At 35.7% G+C, this 26,073-nt stretch overlaps 1 protein-coding gene across 1 annotated transcript; it reads left to right on the top strand.

The window, feature by feature from the left end:
• The first annotated feature begins 505 nt into the window (after positions 1–505).
• On the top strand, positions 506–7,047 carry LOC139979924 (GS homeobox 1-like). The gene is made up of 2 exons (XM_071991166.1): positions 506–1,261; positions 5,915–7,047. Exons 1-2 carry the CDS (start codon positions 742–744, stop codon positions 6,412–6,414), a joined length of 1,020 nt encoding a protein of 339 aa, XP_071847267.1. The 5' UTR covers positions 506–741; the 3' UTR covers positions 6,415–7,047.
• The last annotated feature ends 19,026 nt before the right edge of the window (positions 7,048–26,073 follow it).

Genomic DNA, 26,073 nt, shown 5'->3' with positions numbered 1-26,073 from the left:
CACGTGCGGGGCACGCGTGCGCCACGCGTTGGCTAACCGTTGACCAATAGAATTTCCCCTTTGTGGTTGGAGGCACGCGCTGTGAGGATCTAAATGTGTAAGGTAGCAACAATACACATAGGTGGAGATAGAGAGAGAGAGAGAGGTGGAGAGCTTTGAGCTTGTATAAAGGGATACATTTAGTGATTGCGTGACGCGAGAATACTCCTGCTGAAATCTCCTTGTAGGAGAGAAATTGAGGGATATACCAATGATAAGTTGAATTCCATTGTAATAGCGCATCTATTGGCAGTCCAGTAGTATAGGGGAGATTACAACTTATCAAGTGAAGTTCGTAGCGGTGCGCTGATTGGTCAATTAATCTATGAGCTCACGACAAAGTGCCTGCGTGATGTTCAGTAATATTTAAATACAATTTGAAAAGGCAGTTTCTTAAGGAACAAATAAACTATTGAAAAGAAGAGTTAACTTTAAGAAAGAAAAAAGGAAAGGAAAGGAAAGGAATAAGGAATCTCACGCCCACATCTTATTCCAATTTGCAACAAATTTGGGATGCATGACCATTAAATGGTCATTCAGTTCATATTCACCGGAGAAGGACCACCAAACAACCGCTGCCATTTTTCGAGGGCTTGCCTTCTCTTTTTTTTTTAGTTTAATGCTTTTCCTGTTTCTTGTTTGAAATTGATTTTACTGTTTGGAGAATTTCTTGTGGAAATTTGTTTGTTTGAAAAGCTCATCATGTCGCGTTCATTTTACGTTGATTCTTTGATACTAAATCAACCGTCCACTAAGCAATCGACTAACCGACCATCTCCGCGGACCGAAACCACCCTGCACCGACATTGCACCTCCGAAGACACCAAAACACTTTCTTGTTTCCCGCATCTAGAACCTCTTGGAAACTGTGCACTCTGCGTTCGTGAATCGACGAATCCGCATTCTTGTTCCATTCTACCACCTTTCCATTATCAAAAAGCTACCAGTGGACTATTTAGAACCTCCCTACCCCTCCACGGGGCCCAGTCGTCCCCTCTGACCCTCCGTCACGCTCATCACGCCTTATCACCGCCACCCAGACAATTCCTCGATCTTTGTCATCCGGAAAACGCCCTTAAGAGAACCGGTGGTCTGGGGATTGTCGCTCCTCCTCAGTTCAGCCAGCGCCATTCCCCGGAGAGGGGGCGTAGTCCTCACCATCACCTCACCCATCCGTACCGTTCGGTCACGGAACAAAGAAGATTGCAATGCCTTACTGCAGGTAAGTCCAAACTCCTTTGTTTCTACACAAGAATTTGCCCCTTTTTATCTTTTCTTCTTCATCTTCTTCTTCTATTTTTTTTTAATCTAATTTTTTTTCAATGGAAGTTTGTGTCTCAATTCTTAGTTTGGCACTTGAAGAGCGCCATCATTATAGTTGTACCTTTTTAAAGTTAGTTTTATATTAATTGGTTTCTTGTAAACTTTCGCTAAAATATTAGGGCAAAGGGTTATAATATTGAACTATTACACAATATTTGCTTATTTATTATTCATTCCATATCGAACAGTCTTTTCGTTCTATTTATAAGAATTACATTTTAAGAGAATATTAAAAACGATATAAGACTGATGAAAATATAGTTTTAACGGGGTTAATTCTTTTTCTTCTTCTTTTAAATTTAACGTTTTCATCAGTATATAAAAAGTAAGGATTTCAACAAAATTTATCTTTTCTCCAAATATTCATTATGTAACAAGTTGGGATTACTTACGTGTATGCATGGTTGGCTACATATGTTACATATGCTTCAGTGCATTCATAAAATAAATTAAAAGCTAAAAGAGAGAAAACTTAAAAATTTCACGAAAGTATATCTGTTGAGTCAAATCTTGCAGGATTCCAACTAGATTATTTCCCTATCAGATTTCCTTGATTAATATGCAAAACGTGAAAACCAAAAATTGGAAAGAAAAGAAATTAAAAGAATTCGCTGGAAAAAATGCATACCGTATACAATCTAAGAAACTGATGTGCATTTCGGAACACGGGAAACGCTTTGTGTAAAACAACAGGGTGGGAGGACTGGGGCAGGGGAACATATACAAATTATATAATATATAGATTTATTGTTATAGCTGTGTTCATTATACGTATATATACGTTAACTCACACAGATGCATCACATTATTCCATTCAACGATAAGCATATACTTAAAAACAAATTAAAGAAGAAAAATGAAAAGAAAGAAAGGAAAGATAATAACACCAATAAATGCAATTTATTATAGCCGCAAATTGTTTTCTTTGTAACAATAAACAACCATTGTCTTAGCAATGAATATATTAGAGATTAACGGCGAATTTTTGTTCGTTATTAGTAACGTCCTTCTGGTGAAACAAAGAAAAGTTCACATTTAGAGTTTAAGCCTTATTTTGGGTAATATTTGGAAAAATAAGAAAAATTAAGGAAAGAAAATGAAAAAAGAAAAAAAATATGCGCTACACTTGGGTTTAAAGTCTTTCAATATATATCTATCCGACTTTAAATTTCGATAGATTGTGTTTTTAATTCATTTCGATTTCCGCTATTTTCACACTTTTTTATCTGTTGCAAGGACTTAGATATCACTCTTTGAGAGTGTTCACGGTTATTTTATTTGAAAGGAGCTCTGAAACAGATAATATCTAGTGAACTCGCTACTTTGATTGACGTAAGAGTGAAAACGTCAAACTTGAAGATTTCACTCTCAAAAGGAAATCATAATTTCTTCTTGTATCAGTTCTCGAAAGTTAAATTTTTAAAGTTTCAAAAGTTAAATATCGCATTCTGGATACATAAAAGAGTGAATTCTCCCTGGTTGGAATAGAGATTGCCATGGCAACATAAATAAGAACAAGGCAGTCTTCTCTGAATATCTGTACCATCAAACAAGACTTCTTTTTACCTCAACTTCCATTTTCCTAATTCCACTATATTATTGTGTTGAATAGCCTATACGCTAAACTCCCCCAATACTCTAAACCTACCGCACCCCCAAACTACAAGCAGGTAACCTGTCATACCCGCTGCTTACTACAGGTCATAACATCCAGAAACCCTCGATCCTTTTTAACACGTGTGCTTGTCAAATAGCTGTAAAGCCAAAAGACATAAATTTAATACTATAATTCGACTTGGTGACAGTCCCCACTTTGGACTAAAATGCTATTACTGATAATAAGGGCTAAAGGGGCTCCGGGGAAATATGTACTCGCCGATTTAGCAGGGACCAACTTGGCAGTCGCAAAACCTCTGGGATAGTTAGTTCGGTAAACACAATTTATAACATCAATAGGCTATTATGCTCAATCAATTCGCGTGTATGTAATCTACGTGGCCTAGACTGTGTCCTATTAATAAGGGTATATATATATATATATTAAAAGTCATAACCTTTGTCCGGGTAAATTTGTAGCTAATAACTTTGGAAATATATTTATACATTGTTATCCGTTCGCCGTGCGAATGGGGATAATATATATATATATATATAACATGCCTATATTTTCTACTTGCGTTTTTCGATTTGGTGGTTTGCCGGAAACACTTGTTAGAAAACGTTATGAAAATTAACTTTTAAACCCAATCTGTTGCTAGTCTCGCCCTATTCCATTAACCAATTTACGATCATATTCGGGAACTGCGTCGAATAGAGAGATGGAGAAAATGAAGGAAAACCCACAGAGTTGATTACCTCATTTTCTCTCTCTCACGACTGTAATGTCAAGAATACGAAGTTTCTCTTTTGTGCTCTAAACAAATAGAGGGTGGCGAGATTTGAACGCTCATATTTTTTTTGGAAATCACATAGCTACGAAAATGAATCAATTATAAAACCATAAAATATTATTCATGTGAGGACCTAACAGAAACGGAAGAGAAAAGGCGGGCAAAACGTTTAATACCGGATGAATTTTAAAACTTTAGTCCTGGACGTAATTGTTATTCATAACATGGAATGCAGGCTATATAATTTATTACAGGGATCGACGCGTATTGACTTCGAGGCTTCCACATTTATATAAACCTAGCACAGAACAGTATACCTGAAAGGTTACTTTTTTTTACACGGGTGGTCAAAACTGAATCACCAGTCATTATATAAGTAATATCGACTTTCTCTCTTCAAGGCCAACAATTTCTTCTTTTTTAACTTCTTCTTGTTTTATCAAGTTTCAATACTCTTTGGAATTCTAGGGTGCAATTTCGTTTTTTTTTCTTACAATGAAGTAGAATATTTGGAGATATCAGAATAAATTTAGGTAGAATCTTAAAATGAATATGTTGAATGAAAAAAATCTGAATGCAGGGCATAGGCCTATGTTTATTTTTAACTTCAACGATGTTCATTGTTAGCTTGTCTAGAATGTACATTTTCGGCCTATACTTATTACTTTTAATACAGTTCCTTTTAAGAACTCGAAAAACAAAAACCCTTTCTTAGACCTTCATATAAACAATGGTGCACCTCAACTTTGCAGAAATCATCATTCTGTTTGTATTGGCAATGTCATATCTATATCATATATATATATAATATATATATATATACATCTCTTTATAAATATAAATCTTTACTTCAATGCGAGAAGCACAGCAAACAGCCAAGTAACTTTACGTATCATTATTCTTCTTTGACATTAATATAGTTACTGACGTTTCTCCAAATTGTTTATTCAAACAGCATGACAAATTTATATACTATATCCTCTGATGATGTATATATATATATACATATATATATATATATATATATATATATATATATATATATATATATATATATATATATATCTATACAGCGCGTTTCAAAGAATCGTGACCTTGCCAAATGAGCTGCTTGATTGAAGTCACGTCTTTGGAGTATAGACGTAATTGTGTGTCGCATTATCGAATTACAAGCCATGCTAATTAATCCCAAGGAAACCATATACCTGTAACCAATTTACACTTGGGGATAAAAATTTAATGCTTGAACATGCGGCTAAGTGACATGAATGAATTACCGTATGAGCATGTTATCAAATCAACGGTGTATTTTGTTTATTCATTGCGGATCAAACCGCACGATGTTATGCTATGTATACTTCGGGTAAATACGGATGAATGGAAATAATTTTTTTCTTTTTGAAAAAAAAAAGCGACGGGTTAAAATAACTTAGGTAATTTATGCTTCAAACACGTGATTGCTGACATATTTTTCTTAAAATCGGTGGTGATTACTAATATTGCGCAATTACCAAAAATAAAAGGCAAGAAAGGGTTGGATTAATTTAATCGGCGTTGGAAGGAGTTAAACTTTTATGAGAGACTTTAATGTTTGAAACATTAATGGATGCAGAGTCGGAAGCAAGCTGTTTAAAAATGTATCAATTAATTATGAAGGGTTTAAATTATTTGAAATACTACTTCGTAAGATTTGGTAAAAGCGTTGTCGCCATTCAACGCCAACAAAGTAACCACAAGTCGTACCATTGTAATCGACTAGTATACGCTTGAAGCAGTAACGAATTGTCGACGGTTTTACTTTGTTGTCATTGGATGATTGATAATAATATCTCCATGAATATTCATATAAAAGAAGCAATGGTTCTCAGGAGCGTAAAAGGATAAATGATTAACGTACCACTAGGAAGAATAGATCAACTTTATTTGTCGGAAAAGGGGTTTTTTCCTTCTTTTTATTGTCATGGCTCTTTCAAACAAAGGTTATCGGAAATTGAGAGAATACAAAGAAATCACTACGATATTTTTCTGTAAACAATTTATTTTAATTTTAATGTCATCAATTTTACTGTTTACTTTGATTGTGTCTCCACTTGTATTGAATGTATAATTATGAATCTCGATTTTAGCTTTAATTTTTTCCCTCTCTCTTCTTCATGGTACAGAGTCAACAGAGCCGGAATCTCATTCTCCTAACAGTTCTAAGAGGGTTAGGACCGCCTTTACCAGCACCCAACTATTGGAATTAGAGAGGGAGTTTGCTGCTAACATGTACCTGTCTCGTCTACGGAGGATAGAAATCGCTACTTACTTAAATTTATCCGAGAAACAAGTCAAAATCTGGTTCCAGAATCGACGCGTCAAGTACAAGAAAGAGAGCAAGGTGTTATCCCAACAAGTCCAAGGATGTAAATGTCATAGGTCAAACAGACTGACAATGCGTGGCGTGTGTTGTGACGAGCCCGACAGTGACATTGAAGGGAACGGCTTGTTAGTGGAGTCTACGGATCACGACGACGACGCGGCATCTTCAACGGAAAAGGATTCCTTGACGTCAGACGACGCCCCCGAATTCAGAGAGAAGTGCTCGAAAAAGGTTGAGAAGAAACACACGAATGGCGACTATAGTAAAACAGACAAAACAATATCCATAACCAAAGACTGATTTTTAATATATTTTTTTTTGAAGCAGTTAAATTGTGTCTAATATTAACGAGACTATCCGATAAAAAAATGTCACAGAAACAGGTCTGTATAGTCTGAACCTGTTTAACATTGGGATTAGACAGTTCATGCAAATACGTGGTCATTTTTCAGTCTTTAATTAAATGCTAGGGATATCAAATATGCTAGAGATATCAAAGTATTGACGTGAAATCGTCATAATCACGTGGGTACAATCTCAATGTAAAATGGGACCGGGCTTGAGAGTTGATAGTTTGGCTTCGTATTCCAGGCTCAGTTTTGGCTGACTTTAAGTTTCTATTCCTGAAATTTCAAACTGCACTTTACAGCTACTCTGAAAAGTCTTTTACATCAAAGGAGGAAATTAAATTCTCTTATATAAAGACTGTAATAATATGATTTACAGCGGTGCAAAGTGAACAAAAAAGTTCTTTTTAATATTTTTTTAGCACACTTAAATTGAAAGCAGTATCAAAGGCCTTAAATTTTTTATCATGACACATGATAAAGTTTAAAGTAACGGCGTGATATGTATATGAGAATAAACAAGCTTATGTAACGATTAACGGGTGAAAAATAAGGTTGTAAGATAAATACGTAGCAGAGGTTTCCATCGGAGGGCAAGGCTGGGGGAGGGGGGATGAAAAGGGAGTAATATTGGGAGGGGGATCCAAGAGTCAGGTCAGAAGACAGCTGTTATTTTGACTGTGTATTTGTTACCTTATTCATTTGCATTTATAGATATAGTTTCAAAAGACTTTTAGTAACCGCTCTATGTTTTAATCTTCTAACAGAACAGACACGGTTCTCTTTCCTTTCCAGTCTTATCATTACAAGTTTTTGTATAAAAACGTAGCTTCATCCTCGCAATGTTTATTTCCGTTCATTGTAATTCTCCACAATTAACACTATTTCGATTAAAAGTGACAATTTTTGTTAAGTAGTACGGTGAAGCTGATATCGTATAGTGGATTAACTGATCATCCCACTGAAAGGGAGGGAAAGGACGAAATTTGATGGTGAGGATGAGAGTGGGGAAGTGGTTGAGGAACTTGGGGGGTGGCAGGAATCTACCCTAAACACCTACTCTGATTACAAAACTGCTGAATAAGGTGAGTGGGTGCAGTAACGTCAGAGAAGTATATGCGCAGATTAAGACTACAAATTTTAATAATGCTTTAAAATCAAAAAAAAAAAAAGGATGTAAATAATGAAATAGTGTGACATTCTTAATGAAAGTCTCGTACGAACGGGTTTCAAAGTCCGAAATAATGGACGTTTTTTTTTTAATATCGAATAAAGTTACGATGATTACTCCAAAAAACGTTTTGTTTTCCACAGCTTGAAAATGAATCATATATATAGCGATGTTACTGCAACAATGTATTTTAGACTCAAACTTCTTTTTGTGAAGGAAGATGCACCTTACAAGCACACAAACCTCTTTTAAGTAGTAAATGTAGACATAGAAAAACTCATCTCAAGACTTGACGTCATAATGACGTCAAAAGGATCCATTTGGGGAATAAAAAAATAACGAATAAATAACAACAATGAGATTCATTATCCTCTCAATATTTCTTCTTTTTCTTCAAAACACGCTTTCATTTGATTCCTTATTAATGCAACAGTATAATATAACATCCCCAGACAGAGATAAGAAAAAAAATGGGCAAAAATGTGGCGCATTATTATAGCCATGCAGTGTTTTTAATTACGTTAGTATAATCTTCTATAGTTTGCAATCGGCACAAGGCTACAAAAATACCAACCGGTTTTAATATTTAAAATGGTTCATCCTAATTAGTAATTACATTTTTGGTGACCTCATATCTAATTTGATCCTGTCATTATGACGAGTAGCAAATGTTTAAGGTAGTTCTGCACATGCGTATATCGTATATTTGAACCATCGATGATTAACCGTTCCTCATCTGCTGAAAGCCATGCATCTGTCGATGCATATTCCTTACTCATCGCGGAACTGGCCATTGTCCAATGGGTGCATGTAATTAAAATTTTCTCTCAATCGACCGTGCAATGTGTTTCTTCCATTCCAACTATTTGTCTTGATATGCTTGTGTGCTATAATTATTTTAAAGCGGGCTAAGAAATAAATTTAAATTCAATCCAAGAATAAAGCTTCTTTTTTATCTCTCTTTATTTTTATTTTGCATAATTTCTAATGATAAGTATGAATAAATAGGCGTAAAAAATTGATTGATTCAACGGTTTTGTTTTCTTTTATTGCATTGTCAAACAACCACAAGGTTCGGATCCTGAACTTGTGAAATTGGATGTCATGTTACGTCATATTACGTCATGTTACCGTATGTCATGTCGGGACAAATGATGAATAAACATACCCGGCTTTCCAGTTCCATGATTGTCAACTAATAGCAATTGAATGAGCTTTATTTATTCACAACAATTTCCAACTACTTCATCAGAAGAACTTCCCATACGCGCGCCTTCTCATATTTTTAATTCTGTGAAAAACGAACTAACAAGAGAGAAATTTTGAAGTTGTTTTCGAAGGGTCACTTTTTCTGATTCCCTTCCAATCCCTTTGAGGTCGGGAAGGGGTCAGGATAATAGACGACTGTTTCATATTTAATAAAACTAATATTCCCACTAGTCATTGAACACTGGTCACGACGTAAGGTATGTATTCCACTGTCTCGAAATTGAGAATGTTTCACTCCAGCAAGATTGCTGAAACTGCGCCAAACAATGACTTTGGTGTCGTTGGGCGCGAAGGAGGGGGTGGGGTAGGGGTTGGATACAATCTGACTGTGAGTTTACCAAGGAACAACATGGCAGGTGTAACCTATGTAATCCGAAAATTACATTACTATGAAGTAATTAACTATTTATTAATCTGCAAGGGTGACGGAACAGCGTGCACGTCCCCAAGTTTTGTTAAAGAAATAGAAAACGCCCATTTTCCATGGTTGTAATTAAGATGTGCCCTGTGGTTGAAAAGTTAATTAAAACAAAGTTATTAAAAAGGACCCTGTTGTTGAAGAACATTCATATTATCTAGTTTGTGATACTTGGATATGTAATGCACAGAGGATCGATTTTGTTGGAGAGTTTTGAGGTGACTTATGATCCCCCCCCCCTACCCCGAAGTTGAATTCACATGTCCCAATGCCGTCGAAGTTTTTTTCTCATTTCCATCGCCCATCCACGCCCCTCCCCTACCCCTCCAGATTGAGTCCTCTTCCGCCGCCCCCGTTAAATAGTCGAAGGTAGTGAGGCTCCATAATAGCAAATTTATACTTGATTAAGTCTTCGGCCTTGTGTATGAAGGAACAATAAATCGCAAATATCCCGCAAATCGTATACGAATTTCCTTAGCTATTTTGGGGGTAGGGAGTGGGGTGATGGGGAGTGGGGAAAATAAGGGGATAGTTCAGGACAGTTATCTTTATCACAAAGACCAATAGTCATTGTAGGATCTTGTGTCTCCTTTAAAGAGATTTATTCTTAAACTTATTAAGGAAGTTAACCTCACCATGTTCAATTAATTTAGCTCTTTGGTATACGTCTTTTGCTATCCTATATTAAAGAAGGGAGTTTTCATGAACTCATATACAATAACGACTTCACTACCAGCAACTGGTTAATTGAACCTCGCGGACCAACAAATATAGGCGCAAACGGCTACCCACAATACTCCCAAATTATGATCAGTCAAAATCAATCCATCATATTTTATTACCAAAGGTTTTGCGTTTTGTTGTTGTTGTTGTTGTTAATAATTTCTTGTTTGACGTTTATCGCTTTATCATTTGTAAGCCTTGACCTTTCCAACCTGTGCACTGTGTGACGTCAACAGAGCGCATGCGCATGCGTGACCAGTTAATCATGAATTGGTATCATCATCAAATCACTTCAAAAAGATAAGTTTTAAGGCCACACGGGGTGAACATTTTTATTTCCTTTTAAATTTTGTTTTACGAGGTTTGAGATTGTCGTTAAAGAAGAGAAAATAATGGTGGAACACAATTTCCACAAATAGGTGGTAACGGAGTAAGGGTTGGGGAGGGGGAGGGGAGGGGCATGGGGAGGCGGTTGATACCCTCGTTTAGAGAGGAAGCATCATACACATTTTATGGTCAAACGGAAGTTACATTTTGTAAAGAAATCCACCGTGCATTAATTAAACCCAGAGTAAGCCACATCTTCGAATGTGTGTATTTAGACTGTTATCGTTCTGTCTTGTTCACTGTACCCACTTGCGTATTTGTTAGTTCTGTACGTGTTGTGCATTGTATGATATGATAATCTGAGAATATTAATTACAATCATGCGGGTACCAAAGCATTGGTACCAGGAACAAACGGGAGACTGAAAATTAAACTGGTAAGATGGATTGTAAAGAACTTTTGTTGTAGTTTTACGCTCGCCTTATGTCAGTTTATATGAGTTTATAACTTAACAAAGAAATGGTTTACTACAATTACCTCGTGTAGCTAATCAAGGGGGGGGGGGGGCAAGGGGTAAGGGACATAAGCTAGTGAGAGGATGAGCGAGTGATCAGGTAAACGTTCAGTGAGCTGGTGGGATATAGAGCGAGCGAGCGAGAGAGGGGTGGAGGTGGAGATGGGTGGGGGGGGGCAAGATAAGTGAGCCCACATCCTATCTCTCCACATGCAAAGAATCCTCTCTTACAAGATTGTTGACTTTGATGACGTCACATGTACTCATCCTCCGTGTAATAGAATTTGTTAATTTGCAGGTATTCTTTGTAAGAAAACTATTTCAAACCATAATGAAAAAAAATTAAAAAATCCAATAATTTATGTTTTCATAACAATTAATGTCAGCGACAATTTTCCGGAATAAAAACTAAACAATGTCTGGACTTCTTTTAAATAGAATTCCATCATTTTGATATTTGAAGTATAAAAAAAATAGGGAACAGGTTTATAATTCCAAGCCCCCTTGGAATTCAATTTCATTACCGGCATGTGCTGGATCCACCTACGAAATGGAACGAAAACACCAAGTCTAACCCATTACACACCTGGCGTTGTTTAAAGGTGAAGTAATTTTTGTGTTAACCTATTTTTATTTCTTCTCTCTTTTTTCATTCATTATTTTTAACAAGGCCTCAAACTAAAGCTAGTTTATACAATTCCCTCGCATGACTACTTTCTTTTCCCCCTCTTCTTCAGAAAGGAGTAACCCTTGGGGGCAAATCACAGCATCGCAGGTACAAATTGACCCTCGGGCAGTGTACGACACGTCATTCTCTTGTGTTCAACGAGAGCCATATTGTTATTACAAACAGTTCAATTGCATAGCAACCGCCTTGCAGTTTCATCGCTTTTACTTTTTTTCCCCCCTTTTCTTTCATTTTCTTGTTGTTGGGAGGGCTCAGTTCAACGGATATCACATCAACTAATTGTATAGTTGCAATGATATAACAAGTTGCTTTAATGCCTTCTGACCTAATTTACTGGGTTCATTTTCCCAATTTAGCCCTTTTTTCATTTTTCTGTTTTTTTTTTCTCTTCTTTTATCATTTATCAAATCGCAAGGAACGCTGAACAGGTCAAAAATAATTTTGTAAATGGAATTATCCGTTCAAAGTTTGTTTACCTTGTCAAATTTTGTTTAATGTAATTGATGGATTTTCCTGTTCTAATTTTTGTTTCTCTTCTCTGCTGGTACCTGTCGAATTTTTCGGGGCGTTATGCTACGTTTTCTCTTAATTTTAGAAACACGTGACCCGCCTCAACATATGTATTATGAGACGAAATGAAGTGATAGAGAAAACAGCTAATGAATGGTACGATACACTGAGACTCCAACTCCTATCATAAACCTGTTACCTTACTAATCATAAAAGGTCACATTTCATGCCTCAGTAAGAATTTATCAATTTACCGATCCCAACATTTGAATAGGCTGCAGGGCTTGATGCCGAAGAGAATCAATTTCTGTCCAAAATCTGCATGGATATAAAATCAATATTGAAAGTTTAACAAAAGATGGATGAAATGTGGTTTTAAGACGACATGTATTGATTGTAAATGACATTGATTAGGTTTGTTATGATATATATATATAGAAATATATATAGAAATATATATATACATATATATATATACATATATGTGTATATATATATATATATATATATATATATATATATTGAATATATAAATATATTGAATATATATATATATATATATATTTATATGCCACTGTATATGCATTGTATTACGGTGTATTACACTGTAGTTACACTGTATGTCAATGTATTACACTGTACTCATAGTAGCTAATCCTGAATGCTTTGTTTGAATGTTTTGAAGTATACTGTATCAGTATTGGCTACAAATTTCATTACGATAAAACTTATTCAATATTTAATGATATATGTGATTGTCTGGTGACCGTCAAAAAGGTATTGTGCCAAGATGTACCTATTTCTTTTCAATTTTAGCGGAGGGGGGGGGGGGTGTGGATCGTGGTGGGAAGGCGTTGCGTGGGAGAAGAGTGGTAACCTTTAAGCTTCAAGAAACATTGAAACTCTTTCATATTTTAAGATGAATTTTCATTACACATATTCATTCATTGAAATGTGACGTATAACGTACAACGGAGGAATGTATATTCTGTTAGTATAATATGCCAGCCTGTTTTCATGGGCAGATATATGCAGGCGAGTACGTTGTAAAGTAGCGCTTTCTTCTCCGTTCTCTCCAAATACATTTCTACATCCCCTCCCCTCCCCCCCCACCCAACCCCTTCTTTCCCCTTGATCCTCTTTCAAGATACTAAGATTTCCTGCAAGTTTCAAAACCTGTTTGTTTTGTCGAGGAGAGCGAAAAGTCTCAGTGAGGTAATATGGCTAGACGGAGGTCGTAAAAACAGAATATTGCATCATAACTGACCATTTTTGTATATCTTTATGGCATATTGGGAGCTATTCCAAATGAACTAGTAGAGTAGCTTGTTATTGCTGACGGCATCAGTTCTGCTTTCCAATACTGAGTGTGTTTGTCTACTGTTTATAAACACCACTACCCATGTCTCGGATTATCCAATCAGCAGTGAGACAAGTATATTGGGGGACATCTGTGAACACTTCCAGGCAAGAAAAACCAACTTTTCTATTTTCAGGTATAGGGCCTGCAAAACTTAATAATGCAGGGAGGGGGTGTGAGAAGGTGCCTTAAGGCTCAGTGGGTGTCAAACCGGTTCTACCACTCAGGTCTCATGCATTAACAACCATTCGATCGGCTTCCAATTAGCAAATTATAAACAGTTTAATCATTTGGCGTCGATTGGAAGGGGGACAGGAGGGGGAAATGCGACCATTTCAAAAAAAGAAGAAAAAGAAGAAGAAACTAATGCAATTCTTCCCTCTCTCCCACAGGGTGGCGGAGCGTGACCCTCTCAAGTGTTTGAAAAACCTAAAAGGTGCCCTTTTTCATTAATTAAAAGTACGCATTTAAAAAAAATAGTGCCTTTTCTTATTTAAATAGTGACGTCTTGTTGGGAAATTAAAACTTTTTTGGTGCAGAATATACAAAGCGTCCATTTTGCCTGGACCTTTGGAGGGGACTTAACAGTTTGCTTCCTCCATTACAAGTCTCATGTCCCACTGCCCTTCTAAATTTGTTTAAACCCTCTTCCGCATCCCCGCCCCCACCCCCCCCCCACACACTAACTTCATGTGCCCCGCCACACAAACGATTAAAAACGCGTTTACAATCGGTAAAGATTCAATTAGCCTCCATGTCATTTACAATTATTCCTACATGATGAGAGCTTCTGCCCAGAATTTTATATGCAAATTAGAACAGTCTAAGTTGCGAAATCATATCGGCTATTTTTTTCGCTGTAAAATATATAAGGAAACTAAACCGGTTAACCGCGTCAACAAACTAACACACCGTCGTAAATAGTCCCCCCTTCCCCATATCCCTTACCCCCACCCCTCCTCCCCACCTACCTGCTACTCTGTCTTTTCTAAACTATACACAATCACTCGTTACGCACAAACGCTCACTTTCTTATTTGCGGTTTTTTACATTAGTCGGACTCTAGAATATAGTACTTTGTGTAACAATTTTTATGTTGATTTGTCTTCGATAATGATGCAACTGTTACATAGTTTCTCAACGGAGAGTACCGGCATGCTACGCGCCTCGCACGATCCTTTTAAACGGTACATGGCGATTACGTACTTGTCCACAATCCATCTGTGACCGAATAATATCAATTACGAGAGGCAGAAAAAAAAACACTTGGCCTTCGGTTCTCTCATCTTCGTTTCATTAAACATTTGACTTTTTTTCTGTCAAAAAACTTATTATCGTTTTTTATTATAATTTTTTCCAACATGTAATCGTTTTGTTCTTTTGTCTACTTATATAGTCTGCGACATTTGGTACCCGATGTGAAATCAAATCGTTTTAATTACCTGAGCTAATTAAAGTTCAAGTCGTTGAGATATTTTCACACAGCTGTTGTATATGTGGACATAGAACCCTTGTAGAATTTTTCAAGTTATTTCTTCTCAAATATAATTATTGTAATATTCTCCTCATAAAGAAGGTTAATAACACTACAAAATATATAATTATAACTCTGTACCAGTTGAGCGGCTCTTACAATCTTTTCTATATTTTTTTGATATGTAACTCTTATTCCGCCCGTGGTACCAGTATGGCAATTTACTATAAATAACCATTTTGAAGTGGCCATTACGAGTTTTCAAGTTTACTTTATTTGGAGTTAGTTTATTCTGTTACTATAGACTTGCCCATAATCAATGATACTATTAATAGCGTTCCTCTACCTATCCCCAATGTCCTTATTAAACTGACGATCTTCTTCAAGTCTTCAAGAGGGTGCACGGTAATCACAGACGCTCCTTATTCGCTAAATGGGTACATTTGTTTACTTTGACTGATATAATAGCGATAAGAAGAGCGGCACAAACGTCTATGAGGTGGCTTATATACCAACGTGCACCCTAGTTCAGTGCATGCAACATTGATATAGCCAATGCAGTATAGAAGACGCTCTTGGCAAAACAAACTTGAATATTTCCCGTCCCAAGTGGACAGTGAACAAAAATCATTAAAATGAGGCTGTAACTGTGAGTTAAATGGGGTTTTTTTCGCGTTCCATAGGAAATTTCTCTTTATACATTATACAATAATTTAAAATTGTACTTGGCCATAATCGACTTCTGAAGTACATATATAATGCAACTACATGGATGGCACGATGCTCCCTACAGTGAGGAGGGTGGCGGAGAAGGGGGGGGGGGGAAACAGTTTGATAGTGCAAAGTTAACCTTATAAGTGCATGTCACGGGTAAATTTTAGGGGATGGAGCGGTCCCCCCCCCCACCCTCCTCGACCCGTGAAGCAAATTTAGAGAAATTAAAATGGCGGTGATAATCGAAATTTATCACCGCAGGCTACAGACTGATGAACTTAATTTTGCTCAATTCGTGAAGAGGTACCGATAGCATTGCATAGGCTATATACTTATATACCCGAATAGCAAGTGGGGCTAATACACAAACAATATATCCAAAGGATTAATATGGTTAATCGTTTAAAAGAAAGTAATGAACATTAGTTCCTCCGCTGTATCTTTTAATCAGTTAATCGTGTGTGCTTTAGTTTAGGGTGTGTGTGTCTGTAAGGGACGGGGGGGGGGGGAGGTGCATGATACACAGAGCCATTTAAAGCAAAACATATTTGTTAAAATTCCAGCTTCATAACATTCCCGCTGTTTATGTATATCATATTGAAATTCAAAAATTTGTTTTTGTTTTGTTTTTCTTTAAAATGAGTGAAAATTGCGCAAGAATATGTGATGTTATCTGTATTGGACTACGCCCACAACTGCTTTTATTTAATTTAAATTTGAAATGGCGACCCCATAAAATGATATAATTGTATGGAAAATTGCCATTTTTGGTTTATGTGTTATGAATAAAATTCATCAAAAATTATGTACAAATTTTCATTATAAAAACAGTGTGATGTCTTAGCCCCGTGTGACGTCACGATCGCTGTACACACAAAAAAATCCAAAATGCAATTGTACATATATATTTTGTCATTATTTGGAATAAACCTTTTACCGTCACTTAAGGTAAAATCTCAGGATTCACACTGACTATTCGTTTCTTGCATTGCAATGCAAAATGGATCCCTAGCACTAGCAACATTCTGATTAAAAGGCTGCAATCACGTGATCATTACGAGATTGCATATAACACATATGTATCTCTGTCAGTGATTGACAGCGGAGCTTGAGGAAAATCCTCGAAATGGTTGTCTGAATAAAAAATACATTTTGGTCTAGTCGTAATTGTTGTGGTAATGGTTGAAGTCAACCATCAAACTCCTTTTGTTTCCCCCTTTTGATCGGAACATTCACTATTATGTAAAAATTTCAAAATTCTGATTTCAAATGGTTAAAAAAGGGAATACTACTTTATGATTAATCCATTTTTTTTATTCTTTATTTTATTACAGATTCTTTTTATTATATATTACGTTTTTTTAATTACAGGTTGCCATTTCCAGATTAGAGCGAAGTATTATTACTGACCACTGTTATGTTCGTTATAAGCTTCCGTACTTTTTAGCTTCTTCTGTTGAAATTTTCCCTGGCCTACTTCAAGGAGAAGGAGTACAAGAAAAGGCGTAAGCCCTTGTCCGTTTTGCTTACGATAAAAGGAGGAATAATATTAAGCTGAAAGTAAAAGCGCGTTAAACCAAAATTTTATTGAAAAGAAAAACAAAGACTTCTTACAGAAAATAATTACAGAAACATACGTTATGGTAATATTAACTATTATGCGATCCGTTTCAATAACGTACAAAGAAAAATAAGAAACATTGAACAATAAACAGATTAGTTGGATTGTGGTGAGGGTTTTCATATAGGTTTGGTTTTGTGGTTATTCAGTGTTATAAATCGGTGAATATCTAGGTCAGGTCAAGCGGTTTCTTTGGAGACGGATATCAGCAACCAAACTTAATGAATTGAGATAAAATACCTAAAAATACGTTGTGCTTGAAACAGTGATTTGGAACGGCAGTAGTCTGACGTTTGAAATAAACCTGCAGGTCAAACTTGACATTGAATAAATAATTTCATGTGTGTTAGTGACTGTTTTTCTTGTCTCTAATCTAACCCATGATAATTCGAAAAACCTGGTATTGATCATTTGATATTTATATATATATATATATAGTTTACATCTCATTCCTTGATAAAGCCTTAACCGGCTGTATATTGGAAAATACAGCTTTGTAAAATTTCTTACTTTGCTTGTTGAAGTCTCATATTCTACAATTCATCATATACACCAAGCATGTCAACATCCGCTCTTTCATATATATATATATATATATATATATATATATATATATATATATATATATATATATATATATATATATATATATATATATACATATATATATATATATACATATATATATATATGTTGATACTAGATGAGACTAGTGGAACACTAGTAGTTGTATATATATATATATATATATATATATATATATATATATATATATATATATATACATATATATATATACATATATATATATACATATATATATACATATATATATATATATATATATATATATATATATATATATATATATATATATATAAATAAATATATAAGGCTTTCCTGTTTATGTAAGTTTCGTTGTGAACTTTTGCAAGGCTTGATTAAAGTATTCTCTTGTAGTTGATAAACTTAGCAGTTACTGAGTTATTGTGGTAAACTCATACACAACAGAGTAAAATTTTATAACACATTTTAACGACAGCCTGATTTGACGTCATCTGCAAGGTGCAAACTTCATTTGTACTTTGTTTCTCCTTAGTTCTATAAGGAGATCTACGCCGTAACAACTTCTAATATGACAGTTCGAGCTTTCTCTCCCTTTCTCTCTTTATTATAAAATTATCAAATCAATTCTGGTAAATCATTATATTTTTTTCAGAAGATGAACAACAAAGCTCTCCTATAAAGAAATAAATTAAATGCAGCAGGGTTTGTCCATTTGACTAGCAGGTAATTACAAACAGAACCCCTCCTTTCGTATATACGTCTGTCACGCCACTTGGAGAAAATTCCCCTGGGTCGACCTACCCAAGGTCGCTCGCGTCACGGAAAGTTAAACAAGCAAAGTTTGATATTCATCGTTTGGTCTTGAATTGTGCCGATTTTTTCTTTGAGCATCTATAAAACAAATTACAAAATTTAAATTTATTCATATTTCGCCAGAATCATTCAAGTGCATAAACATCTTTAGAAAACAGTCAGTAACCATGGAGATCTCATTAACATGGTCGGCTTAAATTGGTTTAATTTCACTTTTTTGGAATGTTTCCACAATGTGCACGTGTTCATGTGAATTCAGTATGTAATAATAGGCGTGCTATTTTCTTAAAGACTTACTCAATTATAATACATTTCAATATCATCTGTCTTTAGTATTTTCTTTCGGATCTTCTCCATTATGGTAAACATGAATGAGTTTTCTCGACCCTACATGTTTCGTTACAGTACCGTTTAACGTGGCGTAACGGCTCTTGAAGTCTAGAAAAGGAACATAACAAAGAAAATTAAGACATTACTTCTAATGTTTTTATTCTTATTTAAATATATAAGTTATAGTGTAATTTAACAAACCTTCAAAAATGTTTATTTTTTTCCTATCTGCGGAAAAAGGAATACGTCAACGATAACATGAGGTACTATAAGATAAGTAGACCTATATGCTAAAAATTAATTACACAACTGCACAACTGCACAACTGCATGAATATTCAGTGACTTGTGTTCCATATATATATTTGTAATTGATTCTTTTGTGGTGAAAAACAAAAGGGTTTTTGAAGAAAACAAATTCAAAGTTTGAACGAAGCACTATTAACGTGACGTTGCTATGCGGAATGGTTCATTTCGCGTAACTACTACTGGCATTAGATTTTCCATATGGTGGGTGTAGGTTGTATATGTAACATCACCCAGCAACGACACAAATACTACACTTTATGATTTATGGGCAGAGAATTTTGACGTCGTGGTCACCTTCAAAGTAGGACATCGGAGAAAGGGGAAAAAATCTCATAAATGCTGATATGGAAGGTTGTCTTTTGCCTTTGTTTAAGTTGTTGACAATATCTCTTTTGACAGCTTATAGGTACATCCCGTCAATTGTTAACCCATCTTGCGCCACTGTGTTTTATGGTACAGAAATTAATACTAGCAAATTTATATCGTAGCCAAGATAAAGTTGTATTCTCATACATGAAAACGGAAGGAGAAAGGGGCAAAATTAGAAAGAAGTTAGCTTTTTTTATTTTTTATTTCGTCATGAAATTCAATGAAGTGGTTCAGTGTGCTGCGGAGTAAGGATGCCTGCAAGGGTCCTACCACAGGTTCATACTATCAAGTTATATTTGACTTATGTGCGTGGTTGCATCATTCATTGACTATAGCACAATAATATGTTCCTACATTATCAAAGGTTTTTTTTTTAATGTCTTCATCCAACGAATTTCTGGAGAAGAAATTCATTAAAATAAAAAGGAATCGGTAAAATTAGTTTAGAGAGGTTGCACAAACAAGTGCATACGGTTGCAGCCATAGCTAGCTATCGGTGGGAGGCCCTATCCGATTGTGACGTCACAGACGGGCAGCTTGCCTATTTCACACAACTAAGAGCACGTATTGTAGCAGGAATTGGGTAATAAATGCGCATAAAACCTTCCAAATTGAATTTAAATACAACTATTTTTGATCATTCTCGTCTAGTTCAACTTGCCAACGCTTTGTTAGCATCAAAATCGTGAGCCAATGTTTACCACAGATAGCCAAGTACCATGGGTGACGATTTTATGTCAAATTGGACACATATTATTTTCAAATATATTAGCTGTTAGATTAATACTGCGATAATAAACGCAAATTGCTTACATTTTTCCCTTAGAAATAAATCTGACAAGTTTTAAATAATATTGAAATCTAGTCGCATGGTACTCTTACAAACATGTTATAAATTGATTCTATGACCATGAACGGCGGTCAAAGGTCATACGCGGTTCCTAAATTGATGTGTGACGTAATACCATATTTCGGCATGTAATATGCGTCAAAATCACCTATTGTATGCAGTTTCTTGCCTTATATTAAAATCATTATATTATTTTCATTTAGAAAACGATTTATTTTGATAAAATAATTCGTCTTCCTTATTCTAGTTTCCTGTAAACAGAGCATTACCTTCAATGGGATAGGACGAGAGGTCCAATTTATGGAATTAAATTTAGTGTCGTAATGCCTAGACTCTGGGTAGACATTCAACAAAGACATAATAATAGAAAAATTCATTTTTCGTCACCTACAATTTTCAAATTTAGTAAAACTATTTTCATTGTCTAAATAGACCTTTTCTTAAAGTTGAATATCTCTTCTAGGCGTCCGTAGCAAAGTTGATGAGCAGTGTAGTTGTCAGTGAGGTCAAAGGTCACACATTGCGCAACAATTCTTCACATTTCGCATTCTTTACGTTACCAATATATATAACAGTGAGCTTTACAAGGGCGCCATTAATTCACTATTAAATTTAAAGTAGGATATAAAAAATTATCGACAACTATTAATTCATTACTTTTATCGTAAATCAGTCATTTTTTTTAAACGTAACTAGGTCGTTTTATCAAGTCCAGTCTCATATCACTTCATTTCAACTTAGAATTAAAAAACTGTCACGTGACATGTATGAATATGCTTATAAATATTTTATATAAGGAAAATGAGAACCTAAAAAAATTTGGTCTCCAATTGACTGCCATGACGAAACAATTATTATTTTATAAATACTAGAGGGAAAAAAGGCTAATGACCCATCATAAAACGAATTTGTTACGCCTCATCGAAAAGCTGATAAAAATCCGCTCCGGTCATGATAATATCATCCTAACGCTCAGTCGAACCTACCAGACGATAAATCAAAAGAATGACAAAACCAAAAATGATATTTTATAAAGAAAAATTAAGTGTCCTATCTAGACACCTCGTAAGTCTACCAGCCCAATCTATCTCGTTATCACATTTCCTTCAAAAAACAGAAGCCCAAATCCGCACCAGTAGCAACTTGTGAATTTGATCATGAAAGACGCAAAGTTTGCAAAACTATCCGACCAGCATCTACCAAATAAGATAAAGGGAAAGAAAACGAACAAAGAACTCTGTCGAGAATTGAAATATTGGTTAGAGAAAGACAGGCCGTGCTTACAGATTTCAGATTTCTTATGCTTGTCTTTTTATTAATATCTATATATATACATGTATATATGGATAAACGTACAAACTATATTGATATGTAAAGTTGGTAGGTGATGCCATTGGCTTGGGAGATTAATTGTTCGTCCCTTGGTGGCTGTGACTTGTTATATTAAAATACCTCATAAAAGTTACCGCGTGCTGTGTTGAACTATCGTCGGGCCTATTATTTATTCACGGATGGAATCAGGATGTTACAGGACGGGTTTTTTCTTCTTCTTCTTCGGGGTTGGATTGGGGTAAAGAAAATAGATGTGTTTTGGTGTGAGTATCGACAGAGACATATGGGGCCACTTGGAGTCCATATGCCACGCTTGAAAGGCGCTCGGTCTAGAAGAATGAATGTGTATCGACGGCGAACGCTCACAGCAACCCGCCGCTGACAAAGGGATTTTTCTGGCCCATTCCTGTTCGTCGCTTTTTTGACCGACCCACACGCTCATATCACGCTCGAAAAGTAAACGGAGACGGCGCCTAGTGTAGCTCGGCGGTTGTCGACCGGCTCTTGATCAAACTCGAACTAATGGTTGGTCACACATGAATCTAATTCTGCCTTAATTGGTCGGGCAAGGCGGCTGGTCTGCGCGTGCTGCAGGTGTGTCAAACACTCAATAACATTCAATTGTACATACAAACCCAATCCAGTGTCTCTCCCATGTGTTTGCCTCCAAATACAATGGATATGGACGAATTCGGAGGCAGCTGGGACCCATATTATTAACTGCGTAAGATTGTGGTGGCCAATCAGCGTTTCCGAAGGTCTTACAAGATTCGGCATCCGTTCATCTGCCAAAAGATAAATCGGAACCCAAACACGGGCAACCTGCCATCACTGTTGTTTATTTTAATTCCTACACAAGCTACAGTATAGCTAGGTGTACATCCCGAAGCCACTGCGCTTTGCTGCCGTGGCACAAGAAGACCTGCTGTGGCCGGCACGTGTGTCGGCAGTGTCTCGAAACTGGCATTTGGATCATTTGCGTCAGGTTTTTTGTTTTTTCTAGAATACTTTCTTATAGAAATTAGACACGAAGAGTAAGGCATTTTCGTCAAATAGATGTATACGAGTCTTGAGTCGCCAAACCCCCAGTAACCCTTCGCTAGGACCAGCTGTCGAGGCGAGTCACGGCACCTGACAAGACAATGTCGTCAACACGCCGCCTTGTGGTCTTTGGCATCGTCAACCTTAAGATTAACCTCATTTTTGTCAAATTATCTATCTCATTTCTCGACTTTTTAGATGAAATAATTACAATTTGCTGTATTTGGTGTTAGCTGGGACATAGCCCGAAGGTTTATGTTGGTTGCGCGAGGCAGACGGTCCATTGTGCCGACAGGACGACCGAACCAAAAGGTAGCTCGTCTCCGAGAGCCTAAATGCAATCTGCTCATCGATAACGCGGATTTCTGGACACAAAAATCGGCAAGGGAAACAAAATTTTATGTTTAATGGAATCTCGTCTTTGTTATCTCACCGAGTATTATTTTTTCCCTTCCTTTCTTTCTTGATTATTTGCCTTTTCCTTTTGCTCTGACGGTCGTAAGACTATAGGTAGCCAGTCGAGGTTAGCAGATGGCTAGGAATATATCCGACAGCGTCGCACTCACGACGCGAACGTCGACTCTCAATTTACCCAATTTTCCCTACCTCTTCACTCTTCAAGTTTTTGTCAACGCCTCACGTGCTCTCCAATCGAAAAAAAAATGACAAAATATCAAACTGATTAATACGACCGTCTTTCTTCAATAGAAATCTAGGGGCGTATTTATTCCCGTTCGGCATAGTTCATCAATGAACTTTTAAAGGCAAAATAAGACGTCCATTTTTGGTCATTAAAGAAAAATTGATTGATATTTGCTATTTTGCTTCCATTGGAGATTCTCACTGTGAAACACAACGCAATCACAGCTGTCTGTAATTAGAACAGTCTTTGGTTTATCGTCTGTGTTTCTTTTCGCCGTCGACCAAAAAAAAAAAAGAATGTATGAAAGAAAGAGAGAAAGAAAGAAAGAAGGCCATATAATCTACGTGTGATAATTAGCTTTTAGGACAATCTTGATAGGAGGGGACTTTTTAAACGAGATAAAACGTCTCGCGTCTCATTATAATCACGAGAAAAGAAAAGTGATATTCATTCAACAAACACACATACAACAACAAAAAAACTGTTCATAAGAGACGCGGTGAATGACAAAATTATGAGATGAAATCGTTGGTTTGAAAATAAGCTGAGAGCATTACAACAAAACCCACTCGACTGCTCATTTAATCAATAAATCGTTGATGATTTTTGCAACTCATTGACGTCATAATGACGCAATAAGTGATGATCAAAAAAGATACAAAATGAAAGAGAAAGAGAGAGATATATATAGATAAAAAGACAGAGACTGGGCTGAGAACAGGCTTTCAAACCTGAAATTGATTGCCGTAATCGTCATTTATAGTGATTTTGATAACCTCATATTTTGTTACCAGTTTTCAAGTTCCGAATTAGTCTATGAAACAAATGCTTAGTGCCGACGATTTGGTAAGAACAATACTGTTAAAATACTAATAAAAAAGAGGATGGATTTATGGATTTATATGGGCAGCCAGGAGATAATCCAATTTTTGGGGGGGTTATCTTGCTTGATTAACCAAATAAAAAAATGGAAGACCCGTAGAAAATTTGAGAAAATGACACAGGCGTTGAGTACACAAAAAGGACACTATAACCTTGTCCCGTTGTGCACTTTTTATTAACATTAGATAAAAAAAAATTAAACATTGAATTGTTAATTTCTCGTCGTATACAGCTACAGACAATTAAAACAAAACCAGTACACGGTTTTCTTTTTTTTACCATATGAATTATATTTTTAACTATTATGAAAGATATTATTTCTTCTGATATTAATATTAATATTTCCTAATATTTGTAATATATGACATCGTTGTTTAATTTTTCAAACTTTACCAAGGCCCTCCCATCACATCCATGTGGTTCACTCGCAAAGTGTTTTGTCTCATAAAAGACCTCTATAGCGCCACCAATAAGCGATATGACTTGCTTAATTATTTATACAAACTTGACCAAAAGCCACGACGAGTGTGAGCGGTCGTGAAATGATCAAAGCACATACACCAATACTTAACTTTAACCATCACCTCTGTATTAACACCTCACAACTAAACCAAGCTTGTCCAACATCGGTGTCGATCGGGACATGACCCTGTACCTACAAAGTTTTTTTTCCCCCCGCAAAGTCCTTTTTTTTAACGACAGAATTGGCGGTGTGTGTGTAACGTTATACAAGGTTCAAGAAGGGTATTCATTGCTCCAGAGAGATCGTTATGAAAGTCGCACGCATTATGGAAATTAGGTGGCCACTGTTTCCCCGGACCATTGCCTCGTAATGAACAATACGAACGGCGTGCATGGGTAGACTGGCACAAGGAATAAAGCAAGCCGCTAAACCCAGCTCCCATCTGCTGCCGCTGCCGTTGCTGGTTTTAAAAATAAGAAGAAACTAACGAGAAGGAGAAACTAAAACATGTAAAGAATGGTAGAAGATATATATATATATATATATATATATATATATATATATATATATATATATATATATAAATATATATATATATATATAGTTTATTTAATAGATTGCAATAGTACGTGGGCGTTAGTTAGATGGACGTTTATAATACACTACAAGAGGTGTCTCACCCCCCCCCCCCCTCGGTGTAAATGGCAAGAGATAATAAAAATGAAAATACCACACACACACACACACACACAAAATCAATTTTCTATAAATGTTTTCGGCATCATTCTGTCGAAATTAAATACTTAAATATGTGCCGAAAGTACATGTACTTTATAATCAATTTTAGGAGTTATTTATATTTTTGATTGATATATTAATCAAAGCGCAAAAGATGAAAGAAATATGGTCTTTTTTGTACTCGATTTGTTCAATAATATGACCATATTCACCAAAGTAGGTAAAAAGATTAAGTAATTGGAGCGTGTCTATTTTTTTTTGTCTGTTCTTATATTTTATTTTATTAAATGCGTATATGATTTCCGATAACATCAAATAAAATTATACCGATGTTTAGTCAACTCCGACTTGTGGAGGTCGTTACATCACTTTTCGGTAGAAATAGCCGAGAATTTAATTTTCATATCACGTCATATCTATCTCATTATTAATAAGAGTATTATTAAGATTATAAACTTTCCATGAAAACAAAAAAAGATTATATTTT

This window comes from Apostichopus japonicus, chromosome 14 (genome assembly GCF_037975245.1).
Source record: "Apostichopus japonicus isolate 1M-3 chromosome 14, ASM3797524v1, whole genome shotgun sequence".
In the NCBI taxonomy this organism is placed as follows: domain Eukaryota; kingdom Metazoa; phylum Echinodermata; class Holothuroidea; order Aspidochirotida; family Stichopodidae; genus Apostichopus; species Apostichopus japonicus.
The sequence above is the reverse complement of the archived record's forward strand: the minus strand, read 5'-3'. Positions and strand labels throughout refer to the sequence as shown.